Source organism: Homarus americanus, unplaced genomic scaffold (genome assembly GCF_018991925.1).
Source record: "Homarus americanus isolate GMGI-L3 unplaced genomic scaffold, GMGI_Hamer_2.0 scaffold46583, whole genome shotgun sequence".
NCBI classification, from domain to species: Eukaryota; Metazoa; Arthropoda; class Malacostraca; order Decapoda; family Nephropidae; genus Homarus; species Homarus americanus.
The window spans coordinates 2,121,928-2,136,735 of NW_024731675.1; the positions used below are offsets into that span (position 1 = coordinate 2,121,928).

General features: G+C 41.1%; 1 protein-coding gene across 6 annotated transcripts in view; it reads right to left on the reverse strand.

Annotated features, from left to right (window-relative positions):
* LOC121867763 (ecto-NOX disulfide-thiol exchanger 2-like) overlaps positions 1–14,808 on the reverse strand; it is a 32,514-nt gene that overhangs the window by 7,117 nt on the left and 10,589 nt on the right. For 2 of the 6 annotated variants that reach the window (XM_042367842.1, XM_042367840.1), the window contains exons 4-12: positions 14,265–14,451; positions 13,858–13,994; positions 12,330–12,583; positions 9,635–9,836; positions 8,514–8,639; positions 8,047–8,131; positions 6,806–6,990; positions 6,289–6,507; positions 1,770–1,876 (exon numbers count right to left, since the gene is read on the reverse strand). In XM_042367842.1, coding sequence (XP_042223776.1) covers positions 1,770–1,876; positions 6,289–6,507; positions 6,806–6,990; positions 8,047–8,131; positions 8,514–8,639; positions 9,635–9,836; positions 12,330–12,583; positions 13,858–13,994; positions 14,265–14,451 — 1,502 coding nt within the window. The remainder of the gene's footprint in view (positions 1–1,769; positions 1,877–6,288; positions 6,508–6,805; positions 6,991–8,046; positions 8,132–8,513; positions 8,640–9,634; positions 9,837–12,329; positions 12,584–13,857; positions 13,995–14,264; positions 14,452–14,808) is intronic. The other 4 variants (XM_042367843.1, XM_042367845.1, XM_042367844.1 and 1 more) reach the window with 4 other exon arrangements.

Here is a 14,808-nt window from a genome sequence, read left to right on the forward strand (position 1 = left end):
CCACTGTCTACCCTTCCTGCTGTGAGTACTGTACCAGATGGGCCTCCTGGTGGGCCTACCTCGAGTATGGTAACTCTATACCTGATAGGCTCTGTGTCTCGAACCTCACACAATGGTTACTTCACAGATATCTATAAATCCTCCCTCAGTGACCACAAGTATTTAATGTATACACAGTGAGTTAAGCACAGAACTTACATTACAAGACTAAGATAAAGTGTCCGGGAATACAAGTTACAATAACATGAAGATCAGTTTTAAGTTTAAGATACATTTAGTGTCCCTGTCCCCCCACCCTCCCCCAGTACTTTGGGTTAAATTGTAATGGTATCAATGGGGCAATGTAGACTTGAGCTATGTAGGTCTTGAGACAGATGGAGTTGTACAGTACTCACAACTTAATGGATAGACAGCCAACAACATAGTCACCATTATATTAAAAACAGTCATCTTATAACATGGGTTTCATTTCCATAACTGATAATCACATCACTGAATCTTTCTACAGAAGAATAAGAATAAGATAATTAAAAGAGAAAATATTAACAGCCATTACAAGTTATAATCCTGAAGGGGTCACAGAACCTCAGTTAAGGAGTTGGCTAATCTCAGGCCCAGGATGGAGGAGACAGTTTGTGGTCATTTATCATAACCTAAACATAAGTACATTCACAACTTATTTACCAAACACTAACACCTCTTGTTCTCCATCAATCAAGTTTAATCTAATTTACACCAAGTGGTTCATGTATGTAAAAAACTTTGAAATAAAATAATCACACTTGTTGACTAATGTCCAGTATGATAGTATGAAGTAAAGTTTTTTTATTATTATTTAAGATTCATTTTGTTTTGTTTTAGTAGCGAATGTCAGGACTCGGAGGCCATTCGGTCTTCCATCTTCCCCAGACAAGGTTCCTACACAACCCACAATGTACAGTACCATCACTCCTCGACCACCGTGTCATCAAAGACCTCCAGCCACTAAGGTTGTTCATTCACCAACTTGTAACACACACACACATCTCACTCAATTGCTGCCTCACATCTTCAACCAGAGAGTCACAAGTCACACACGCAGTCTCAAGTACATATTAACCACACTACTAAGTTCCGCCCATTTCTGGTATCATCAGCAACTCACAGAGGTTGTCTGGCTGTGTGCTGTTACTACGTGACCATGTCCAATCCAGGTAGAGTCTCAAGTGTAAGTCTGATGCTAATTTTTGAAGTTATTTTTGTGTTGTACTTTATAATCAAACATTTAGGGGAACTTTTACACCTTTAGCTACAAGAGAAGAATGTTTGACCATCAGAACCCTAGACTTGATACTGTACAAGATAACTGTAGCCTAGTTAGTCACTCATCCCCCCCCCCTCTACCCTCCCCCATGCCAGGCCTCAGATTATGTAACTCAAACCAAGAAGGTAATTATACTAAACGGGGAACCATAACAAAAGGTAATTTAAGTTGTATAAAAAATATTGAGAGCATTATTAATTACACTAGAGGATGAATTGTTTGTAATGAATTACCTGATGAAGCTTTGCCAGTAGGTGATCTGAATTACAAGGAAACAGCCCCATGTTTTGTACCAGTTCACTACTGAACGTGGTACAAAAGACACACCACTCACGGGAGGCAGCCAACCATACCCCATGAACCCAATATTACAACAAGTTCACAAAAAGCAGTGAACGGAGGTGAGCGAGTGACAGTCATGGAGGGTGAGGGCCCGTGAGTGGCGTGGACACGGGGCTCAGCATACCTCGGCCTGCTTCTTCCACATCTCAATGTTGCGCCTCTGGGCCTTGGTGAAGTGGTCCCAGACCTTCTGGTGACCGGCTGACAGGAAGACACGCTCGATCTGACCGACTGAGTGGCGGAAGAAACATTTGATGGTCAATAGGAGTAGCAGAGCCGGGAGTGTACCCTGCGTCCCTGAGCCGCAGTGTCGTGAGCCCTCGTCTTGCTGCTTACACTTACTGCCTGTCCTGCTGACTGAACTAGGTCATGGGAGGCTGTCTCGCTCCTACCACACCGCACCGCAACACCCACCACTCCCGAGACTCGCACGACGACCCAACTTTAAAACTAATCAACTGGTGACCTCTCTTATCATTTACAGTAGAAGGGCAGTGGTGTTAGCTGGTGGGGTGGGGTAGGAGTGAGGCTGATACACACATACTACACCTGGATGGGTGTATTCTGAGCAGGCACTGTAGCAGTGGTGGAGGGACACAGAACAGATAAGGGTCCAGCGGGGGACACAATTACCTGCCTCCCTGTACCTTACCCACTACACGAGCACCATGTTAATCAATCACTGTGTCAACTAAAGCCATATTTTCATCAGTTAGCTGTATACCTACACATCAAATTCCAATCAGCAGCAATGTCACCACCTTAATCCAACTAAAAAACATTGGCTTACAGATTCTGAAAGATTCATACGTCATTCCACTCACTGGTTACTGTATTAAGGAACAACTTGAGTCATAGTGGATAACTTGTGTCTCCTGGCATAAGTGAGCCAACAGGAGACATCCCTTTATCACCAGTTATAGAGAAATATGAAGTATAAATCCTTGAGAGTCTGGTTCCTGAAGAGCTAAAACCATATTTCTCTCATTAGCTTGACACCTACAGCACACACCGGCCTGCACACGGCAACACTGGTGTGTAAAGAGGAACTGCATGTGCAACAATCTATTTACAAATATCCTTGCATAGTCTATACATCTGCAATACTTCGCATAAACAATTCAGAATAAGTGTACTTTTGTAGAATGATCCCAAACATCACTGGTTGTTGTCAGGGGCCGCTACGTGACACCAGCATAACTTAATCAAAATGGCTCGGACAGCTCGCACCACAAGTTTATAAGAGAGTGTTGTCCTGAACCTTTTTATGACACTGGGAGCACATTGATGGAGTCTGTCAGGTTACCTTTACAACAAGTAATAATAACTTCCCTCTGACCAGCAAGAATGAAAACGTGTGTGTGTTCCAGCCACTCTATACAGTATTAAGTGAAGAAAGACTTCATGAAAAACTAGCTGTCCGTGCCACTTCAATTATAGTACAGTAGTGCTGCCTAAGTACCAGAGATGAGAAGTAACCAATGAGTTTCTGAACTAGTGTGAATGTGGCTGTGTACAAATGAACAAATGTACACTCTTATGCTGTACTGGTGTATGTGATAAGCCTTCATATACGTACACAAACAGTACTCAACATATCAAAGAGATAAATGTTAAAATATTTGACCCCAAAAAACAGAGCCGAGTTTATAAACAATAATGAATTAAGATGTTTTGTTAATATTTCTGCATGTATCAAAATGTGTACAGTGCAGTGGTTCCCCTGACCAAACTCTCCCTAAAACAAGGCATTACATCCATGCATATGTAAAGTCTATAACACAATGCATTACAGTACATAACCTTGGATGGCCTTTACCCCCACAATCAACACAGCCAGGGAGAATAAGTAATTACACAAGCAGTAACCTAACCTAACGTAATAAGCCAATTAAAAAAATATAAATAAATAACAAGAATGAATCACAGCAAATCTTAATAATTACAGTAATCTTAAATGACACACTACAGCAGTATACACAATCTATATATCCGTCCCTTTATTAACACTAAGACAGAGGGTAAATCATCAAGATAGTGGAGACAACTTCACCAATGGTTGTGAACTTGTGACTAAACCCATTCATTTCCACTGTTAGTCGTGGGGTTGGCTCGAGGTGACACCATGGGGCAAGTCTACTAATGCTGGATACAAATTCAATATGAATGTATACTTTTAAAGGTCATTTCTGGGGGGAATTCCTGTGTGTGTGTTTGTGTTACTACCATGTTAACCTTTTTACCAGTGATTAACAAAAAAAAAATCAAGATAGTGTATAGTTAATCTTTATATCTCTCTAATTAATACTGAAGTGGGAGCCATTACCTGTAGTTTTGTTAGTTCAATGTTTAAACCCCTCCAGTACAATGACTTAGTGATAAATACTTCATCATTGTACTCCAGAGAATAGATCATCATATTCAAAGAGTTTAGACACTGTGTTTGAGTTGTCATGTCATCGTATTAAGGAGTTGAATCATTATACAGTGCAGTACTCAAAGAAAATTAGGACTGTCCTCAAGGGGCTACAGGTGAGAGATGATCAAGAGTACACAGGTAGATATGATACTCCGACAAGTACCATAAACAAAACAGCGGGGAATTATTTTTATGAGCGCCACATAAACACGATCCTTCTCCGATATTAAATTCTCCGTCGAGTGACACATTTACCGTGAGCGGAGAGGACTGTAAGTGGCTCGAGACAACCCAACACACGATAGAAATGAAGGGGGTTAGAATCTGGTATCTAAATCCATTCTTCTAAGAGATAAGGCTAAAATATAATCCTTAATTCTCTGGTTATTTAGAATATATTGATAAACAAATACAGTACAGGACAGACAGACAAGGGGCAAAACTGCTCTAATATTTTACCTTGAGAAACCTTTTATTTTATATATATATATATATTCAGTCCAACCTCGGTTATCCTCTTCCTCGCACCAGAAAAACAGATCTTTTGTCGTTAAGGAAGTGACGTGAATTGTTTTATAGAAATATGACGGCAAATGAGAGATATTCTGTTAGGGAAGTGACGTCTTTTAACCAATGGTGTATGGGGGTCATCCTCTGAGCTGACTAAAATCATCTAGTGAAGAGGTTATGAAAAAGGACAAGTTAAAAATGCATAAATGAAGAAAAATTATACATTGTGAAGGAATTTTGTATAGATTTCTCATAACAATTACGTATGATGAAACAACCCCGTGTCATTATATCGGAGAAGAATGAGATACTGGCCCGGCAGACGCCAATAACCTATAAAAGTTATCAAAACCAAATGAACTTTTCCTTCCCTAAGTTTATGGTCGTTGTGTAGGATGAAATATTAACCCAGCAGATGTTCTTAATTTATAAAGTTTGTCAAAATAAAGGTGATTCTAGTTTATAATAAGCTGGCTGTTATGTGAGGTGAGATTAATACTAGTTATATGAGAGGGAGGTCAAGAAGGGTGTGTTGGGTAGGTCAGGGCAGGAACAAGAAGAGTGTGTTAGGCAGGTACAAGCTGAAGGTTAAGCATCATCTTTCCTAACCTTTGTGTTTGATCAGCAGTTACTGTACTTGTGACAATAGTTCATTCAACATCCCACAAAACCAACGATTAAAAACAAGAAATAGCAAATGGTGACTGACGGCCCCAAAAGACCGTCGCCACCGAGGGAGATATTGTTTTTATCCAGCGAGAACTATGGGGGATAAGCGAGGTTCTACCGACCACTTAAGCTTATCATGGTTCAAATACAATGTATGGTATTTGAGTGTATGACAAGAATACTCACTTTTGGTTCAGCTCCTTACGCGAAAGCTGGAAAAAGCTCACTTAAAATTATTGGTAATAGTATACTGTACAAACTGATAATGCCTCGCGCCAGGTCATCCCCCGCCGCCATGTACACGACTCAACTCACCATCCACCCGTTAAGATTTGTCATGTCTCACGAGCGCTTCTCTTGCACGAGCGGCAAACAGCGCGTCACTCATTATTCTTGACCGGTTATTCCAATAGAGTAGTACAGTCTTTTAAAAACATTTTGAGAGTGATGTTGCCTCAGTGACTCTAACTAATCTCTCCTTGTTCTTTATGTTTACTATACCTGTTGTTACTCATCAACCGCTGCAAACTGTTCATAGCATCTGGGTATTCTAGTTGGTGCTACACCTTAGTTAACTCTAGTACAGTACAGGTATATCTCCAGTCTATATTGTGTTAACTGTGCGACCACAACAGTCATGTCTCCCATCTATGAAGTGTTAACTGTGTGATAAGAACAGTCGTGTCTCCAGTCTATGAAGTGTTAACCGTGCGAGCAGAACAGTTGTATCCGTATCTGTGGGCACGTGATCGCTGTGACTTGTGAACTTGACTGGAGTGCTCTACACTATGGGCTGACCTACACAATCAACAGTAAAGAAATTAATGACAAACTTTAACTCAACTTATCAGGGCAAGAATTTGTCTCAATCAATATGACATATACTGTACCATAAAACAAAGTTACTCTTTTGTTTGTTTTTCTTCTCAATAATGGAGTTAATGAATCTGTTAATGTAATGTTTTACAGCACCATACTTCCCTATCTATCAGCGAGACCTAACGTAAAGTGGAGCCGTAAACTACACGTCACAATGGTCACTCACACTGCATTATGACGCCCTGCATCCTGGCCCGCGTCTGTTCCCGGAACTTTGCCAGCTCCTCTTCGTACTGTCCCTTCTCGGTCATCAGCCGCCGCACGTGGGAGTTGGTGGACTGTATCATGCCGTAGAAGGTGCCGGCGTTACGCTTGCTGCAGTCGCCTCGCTCCAGCCAGGTGATCAGAATTTGGGCAGCCTTGGAGAAGGTATCATCGCCTGTGTCCACAATTGAAGCGAAAATTGTCAGCAACTTCATCTAATAAGAGTGTGAACCATAACTACTAATTTATGGATAATATAATGTAGTACTGTAACTAAATATACCCTACACCTCTTCTACCACTGTCTGGGTGAATCACAGAGACGCCGATGCACGAGAGAAACAATAAAGAGAATGGTGCAAAATAACTATGGGAAGTATTAAGACAACAAGCAAATATATTAACAGATGCTCGTTCACTTCCTCAACTTGTATATGCAAGCTAAAAAGTGAATCATAAATCTTGGAGTCAAAACCAACCTTTTAGCTGTTCGGCGATGAGAGTCGCTTCGTGTTCGGAATAATGGACTACGGGCGGAGGGGACGGCGGACGTAATCTTTCCGCTTCGATGCGCTCGCGGTGACGCTGTTCCCGCTGTAGCTGCCTCTGTCGACACTCCCATTCATATCTGTCATTTGGAAGTTCATCAAATCTTGGCCGTGAACTGAGACACAAAATTATGAACTCTTGGCCGTGAACTGTGACAAACTTAATGTATTAACAGTAAAAGGTATGAACATATCCTTGCACTAACATTGTACTGTATTTAGATAAAAGAGTACGACAAAAACTAGGGATCTACACTACACTACCACCTCCGAGTCTGCTCCAAACATTAACAAGCAACTGCAATCATTTTCCTCCCCAACTTTCAAGCATTTTCTGTCATAATAAAATATCAAGAACATATACAAACTCTCCATTTACTATTGTTGATCCATTGCTGTAAGTCTTCTCCCGACACAATAAAGACCCATAGAGAGACCTGGGTCATCCCCATTACTTCACAAGAGGTAAAGTCACTCTTCAATAAACTGTGCAGTCACAAAGACCTCTCCACACAATGCTGCATCTAAACTAATATTTACCGATAATTACTTGAACCAGGTGCCAATGAAATTAAGTTGAGTGCATTAATATTGAATCGAATGCATGAAAATTAAATCAAGTGCATCAATATCGAGTCGAATGCATCAAAATTTAGTCGAGTGCATCAAAATTTAGTAGAGCGCATCAATATTAAGTCAAGTGCCATCAAAACAAACAACAATAAGCTCACAATATATCCAACATTGCATAAGAAATAAATCAGCCTTTCACCTAATCAACGTACACTCACGCGGTCAATCTTCTAACTAGCCACCCTCAGTAGTACCACCTTCATGCATCCTCCTTCACCAGAACCTCTCCTTACCAACACTTCTTTACACCCTGGACCAAAACTGTGTGGAACTCCCTGGCTCCATGAGTTCAAGGGGCACCACAGTGAAATGATCTGACTAAAACATTGACTTGATTTCTCCCATCACTATTTATACAACTACTACTACTACTACTAATAATAATAATACTTCTACTGCAACAACTACTACCACTACTACTAATAAAAACACAAAAACGAACTTGAGAGGTTGACTAAAGAAGACAACACCAAAAAAATCTAATAAGTTGTACTAGCACACAAACGAGATACTCTACAAACATCAACGACCGCACTCACTGATCGTCTCTGGCCTGGGCGTAATCCACATGTAGACGACCCGTGTTGGCCGCCTCCGTGCTGTTATTAATCCGCATTCTGTATCCTGCAAGAAACAAAGGCATTAATCTCTCTTGTATCTCACTCTTATGTTCTCTCAAAGTAATGCGTTCGAGTATGGTGTATAATAATAACCAAATAAGTGTGTGTGTGTGCTTTAATACAACCATGAAGGAGTTTATTTCAGGTGTTTAAGTCAAGACAGCTGTGTGATCTGCTTTTAAAGTGATCAAGAAAAAGTTAACAAAATCTAGACCACAAGAATGAAAACATTTCCTGAGAGATGATAATGTGAATAAAGGTTTGTCCTGTATTGAAACACAATCATAGAATAGGAGGAATAACAGTTGAAATATTTAGTGTGAGTACTGGAGCATCAATAATAATAATGTGAAGTAATATTGTGAGTATTAATCATCACTACTTACCTGACAGGAAGATGGCATTGTCCACAAACTCTTCCAGTTCATATCTTATGTGGCAGAAATTCTTTTTGCTCAGTCTAATGGTGGTGATTTCTCCACAGCGCTCGAAGACGTCACGGACAATCTCCTCTGGAACGAAACGTTTTAGTTCACGCATACTGATCTGCGCGACAGACTCCACCCGGTTGACGACGGTACTTTCTCTTCTACTCTGATCACCTCCAGACCAATTAACACATACCAGTGGCTCTCTATGTTAGGTACTTATTACTGAGCTGTGTGTAATGATGAGGACAAATACCATGTGATACTCAGAGGCAGGATCTGTGGTCACAAATATCGAGTCAGGAACAGGGTTGTGAGCCTCGGGGATCTAATGCACAAAATGCACTCCTAATGTACTGCAGATCACGGCACTGAGTTAACTGCAACACAAACACTAGCGCCCATGCTTGTTCCCGACTCACTTAAAACACAAGACTGATCTGTGGTGGTAACCTAGCTACCCGCATAGAGAAAGCTGGGTAATATAAGTGGTCTGACCTTGGCCCACATGGTTCTAGAGATAGGTGTGCATGTGTGGGTGGGGAGAAAGGGTGGAGTGGGCTGTGCATACAATGTGAGCGGGGATAACACAAGGTCACACCAGCCCGTCCCAGGGAGAAAGTTGCCTCTGATGACGACCTTCAGCGTGTCACGAGTTATGGCATTGTTTCACACACACACATACACAGGCAGCTGCATTTTATTGTGAAACCATTACTATTTTTTTTTTTAGTTTAATAGAGCATTGGGAGTTATTACTAATATCATAAATAAACTTACTATTAAACTGTTTAGTGGAATTTTCTTGTTACTATGATAAACTAATTTACCATTTAACTATTTTGTGTTGAGTAAAAAAATACATTATTAATAAGACATAAAAAACTAGATAAAAATTCATGTTCATACGACACAAAATAATGAGTTATGAAGAAACATTATTACCTATAGTATAAACAACACTGAATAACTTACAGTACAGTATACACAACTTGTACTTTATATATTAACACACAATAACACATCTACCCATTGTGTGAACAGAGATAACGAGTACAGTACTGTATAATATATCTCACCTGTTACGTTCTCTGGTAGGCCGCCAACAAAGATAGTCCTACAGCCTAACGGTCGTTCTCTCGTGGTAGGTGGAGGGGCGAGGCGGTTGGGCGGCACCAGGACGCAGGTTTTACAGTGGAGAGGATTCTTCATGGGCACGGTGAGGCCCTCGGGGGACATCATCCAGCCAAACATTCCCCAAGTGATCCGGAAGTCGCCGCTCTATCGAGTCAATAGTTTATCGTCAATGATATATTTCCACAAGTAGCCATTACAAACTTAACTAGATTCTCTTTCACTAAATTACTACAACTTATTATATATTTTACTACTAACATTATTTATAAAAGATGATGATGATGATAATGATTAATCAATAAAGTAGATCTTGTTTCATAATGTTTCTAAAATAGTCAAATATGAATATATATATTTTTCTCATTCTTTTAAATCTTTTCCTCTAATAATGTTGAATAGATTGAATCAAGTATGTACACCCCTCACACACTGCCATTCATTCATCCACTCTTATTGCAGGAACACAAACTCTGCAATGGTGCATCTCATCCAGAACAAGGTCCCCACAAAAATATCTTTCTGGGTCAACTGCTAAAAAAACACACACACACACACACACACACCAATCATGGTTGTATAAATGGACACTCCCTAACTACACTATACATACTAATCATCATCATCATCATCACAGTTTAATAATTTTCCACACTTATGAGGGTTAGCTGTCGTTACCTGATGGCAGAAGATGTCACGGCTGCCATCAAGTCAGTTAGTACTACCAAGTTTTATGACTGGGTAACCTGTGCCTAACACCATCCCACATTTACAGAGTGGGAACTGGGTATTATGAGTGGGAACTGCGTATTATGAGTGGGAATTGGGTATTATGAGTGGGAACTGGGTATTATGAGTGGGAACTGGGTATTATGAGTGGGAACTGGGTATTATGAGTGGGAACTGGGTATTATGAGTGGGAACTGGGTATTGTGAGTGGGAACTGGGTATTGTGAGTGGGAACTGGGTATTATGAGTGGGAACTGGGTATTATGAGTGGGAACTGGGTATTGTGAGTGGGAACTGGGTATTATGAGTGGGTATTGTGTATTGTGAGTGGGAACTGGGTATTATGAGTGGGAACTGGGTATTGTGAGTGGGAACTGGGTATTGTGAGTGGGAACTGGGTATTATGAGTGGGAACTGATTATTATGAGTGGGAACTGATTATACTTAGGACTACCAACTATTCTCTTCGCTGACGAGACAAGAGTCATTATCCCCTGAGGTAATAAAACACTGCCCAGGTACCTACTTAGAACCTTAGGCTCCCACACCTGATCGTGGGTGGTTAAGTAAATCTAACAGGTAACTAAAACTATCACAAAAAATAAACAAATTAAAGATGAAAATTAATAAAGAACATTGCCGTGTAGTCCACCCCAAGACCTACTCCCATAAAAGAATACCTAACTCACACCTGACTCCATCAACTAGTCCCTTACTGTGTATAATTGAGAGAAATAAGTCTCACTGATTACAGAATTAAGTTCAGTTGTACACCTACCAAAAAAAAAATGTCCCGTCAGTTCTCTCTCTCTCTCCCGTCCATGAACTCTGAGACTTGTGAACCAGTGAATCCGAGATATCACACATTGTTGGGGTCTCTAGATGGTACACCGGGTTCATGTCTCGGGTTCACGGGTTCATGTCACGGGTTCACGGGTTCATGTCTTGGATTCGAAAGCTACTAGAGGGTGCTGTGTTATAGTCACTACCAGCTGAGAGAGAGAGTAGACCTCCCTAGGGTGTGTGTGTGTGGTATTGAAGGTAACAATATAAATAATATGTACAGATACAGACCAACATTGTGTGCTATATTATCTCAACCAAACATAATATTCCTCCTCATAAAATGTATTAAAATAACCTGTACAATATAGCATGGCATTATAACTATACTGTACTAAATTTAATAAAGATTTAGACAAAGAAGATAAGGGATTAATTTTTTATACCCCACCATCTTTGTAAGTTTGTTAAATAATGAACTAAAATATCAATAATTATCTATATATGATGAGAGGCCTTAGAAGATGTGTAAATAATATACAGGTGGACTATTAATGCTGGAGATTGTTTTAATATGGGGAGAGTAATTGGTTATAATGGTGGGGGGAGAGAGAGAGAGAGAGAGGGGGGGTGAGGAGAACAAGTTGCCCTTATCATAAACAGTTAATAGTGAGTGAATGAGACTTTCCTTGTATAGTATTTATAGGTCATGACAATAATGGTATGACGTCAATGATAACACTGTACTGTGCTAGATCCCTTATAATGAAGGCTGCTGCACTGGCTAGTTGAAGTGTGTCAACAATATTATCAAGATAAAATAAAGTGTGTTAAAACATTGTGACGCTTATGTTGATGTATCTGACCTTGTGTGTGTGTGTGTGTGTGTGTGTGTGTGTGTGTGTGTGTGTGTGTGTGTGTGTGTGTGTGTGTGTGTGTGTGTGTGTGTGTGTGTGTGTGTGTGTGTGTGTGTGTGTGTGTGTGTGTGTGTGTGTGTGTGTGTGTGTGTGTGTGTGTGTGTGTGTGTGTGTGTGTGTGTGTGTGTGAGTGTGTGTGTGTGTGTGTGTGTGTGTGTGTGTGTGTGTGTGTGTGTGTGTGTTATCAGTATACAGTAAAAGGTAAACACACCTCGTCAACACTCACCATAGGGGGACCTTCACCTGGTGGTCCCATTGGCCCCATTGGTCCCATGGGCCCCATAGGTCCACCCATTGGTCCCATTGGTCCCATTGGGCCTCCCATTGGTCCCATAGGCCCCAATGGACCCATAGGTCCTCCAGCAGGGCCCCACATGGGTCCCCATGGTCCTGGTCCTGGACCCATGGGGCCAAAGCCAGAGCCAGACTGGTTGTTACCATCCATGGCCTGCACCTGTGTGTTACCTGCAGGACAACAACACAGTATTAATCACACCAAACTACTCTACTACACACAGTCCTGTCTCACACCAAAACTTTACACACACCAAAATAGTGTAGTACAATAAACCACATTACAATTAAAGAAACTAAGTAGTGACTCACAGTACAGTAGTGTGTAATATATCACTATTATCCTCCCCTACAGCTTTTATGATAAAATAAATATCTATCTCTCAGAAATAATAACACTGTAGTAAACTCCCTCTAACCCAGACTCGCTTAATGTGGATCCCCTGACAAACCCAACTGGGGTCCAACACCAGACACCTGTATCCCCAACCCGGGAAAACACAGGTTAGTACGGAGGAAAGTTGGTCTAAGTGGGGCTACCACTGTGGTGACACGAGGGTGACCCAACAACTGCCTCTGAGAATTTAATAGAAGTGTCTTATGAAATATGAATAGTGTACAGTACAGTACAGTACAGTACAGTACACAAAGTCACTGAAATTAGCAGTGAACACATAACCTCTGCTCCACCCTCAGCGAAGTCGTACACTCACCCCCTGCCTCATCACCACTAGACTCAACCATCTGATGATAATTTAAATATTAACTTTTTTCCACACATTAAAATTCAAAACGGCTAAAAACAAATTCCACGGTGTATAAAAACCCTGAATGTTAAGTCGTGGCTAAGAATTACCAAAGGTTCAATGTTCTTATGACCAACAGGGTTCAGAATATTTGTAAACATACTCTTTGGATTTTCAGTCTCACGGCCTCCAAAACCAACTGGGTATTCCTACAGAGTAATGAATCATATCTCCTGTAGAGGGAGACAACGTGCTGTAGAATACTAAACACAGACTTCTAATGCTTCGTCTCTTGATATCAAACATGGTGGAGAGGTCTGAGGCCAGGATCTATCAGATGGTGTTTCAGTGGTGTAGGTATTACAGGATGAGCCACATAACTGAGTCCACTATGAGCCACACTACTGAGTCCACTATCATCCACACTACTAAGTCCACTATCAACCCCCAAACTGAGTCCACAATACGATCACATTTAAAAATCATGACCAATAACAATATAACCCCCTCCTCCTCCATCCTGCCATGACTATCTCCTATATGGCTGGTCACTATATGCACTACACTTCAAAATACAACAACAAATACAATAAATCCAAGTACTTTCGTTCACTGTGGTATAAATTCCAACATAAAACGAGACCCAATTAAATACTTCGTCCACCTCAATATCCGAAAAGAATCATCTCAGCGACTGACCGTTCCCCGCAGGCATGCTGTCCACACTACTGCGACCACTTCCACCGCCGTCCTTTCGGGGTCGGTCTCGTCGGCGGTCTCGGTCTCTGTCCCGATCCTGTCTTTCTCGGTCTCTCTCCCGGTCTCTGTCACAGTCCCTGGTTGGAGATGATTTTGTTGTTATTATCGGCATTACTGTATTATTACTATTATTTAACATTTATTATTATTATTTAACATTATATCAGTTACTACACTACATCGGCTCACACACCAACAAGATCTGGTCCCATCACAGAGGAGGACAGCGACGGCCATGAACAAGACTAACAAAAGACTCTCATTTGATCTCTCTCCCTCTCTCTATCTCTCTGTCATTCAATAAAAACAAACCCCCAAATCCAACCCCCCCCCACCCCGTTCCTCACCTGTCCCGTTCACGGTCACGGTCGCGGTCACGATCCCGGTCTCTACCACGAGATCTCTCCCGGTCTCTGTCTCTGTCTCTCCCGTGGTCTCTGTCCCGGTCGCGGTCTCTCTCCCTGTCTCTCTCACGCCTCTCCTCCACGATGATCGGCGACTCCTGGATGCTGTTGTCCACTATCTCGCCGTTATCTGTGTACAAACAACAACAGACGGTGAGTAATGGGCCACAGAGGGGAGTATACATGACTAATAGGCCACATTGGGGAGTATACATGAGAAATAAGCCACATGGGGTGTATACATAACTAATAAACCACATTGGGGAGTATACATGAGAGGTTCCAAAGTAACATGATATACTGTACTTATCTTATGGAGCCAATGTGTGTTTAAGTCAAGAGATGTTTATATTATGTTAATAGGCCTAAATATCAGTGTTATGTCTACTTAAATATGTATATAATAATTCAGAGGTGTAGGTGAGAGGTGTAGCCCTATAAAAACACAGAATTTGGATACATTATCAAGTCTAGCAGCTCAAAGTTA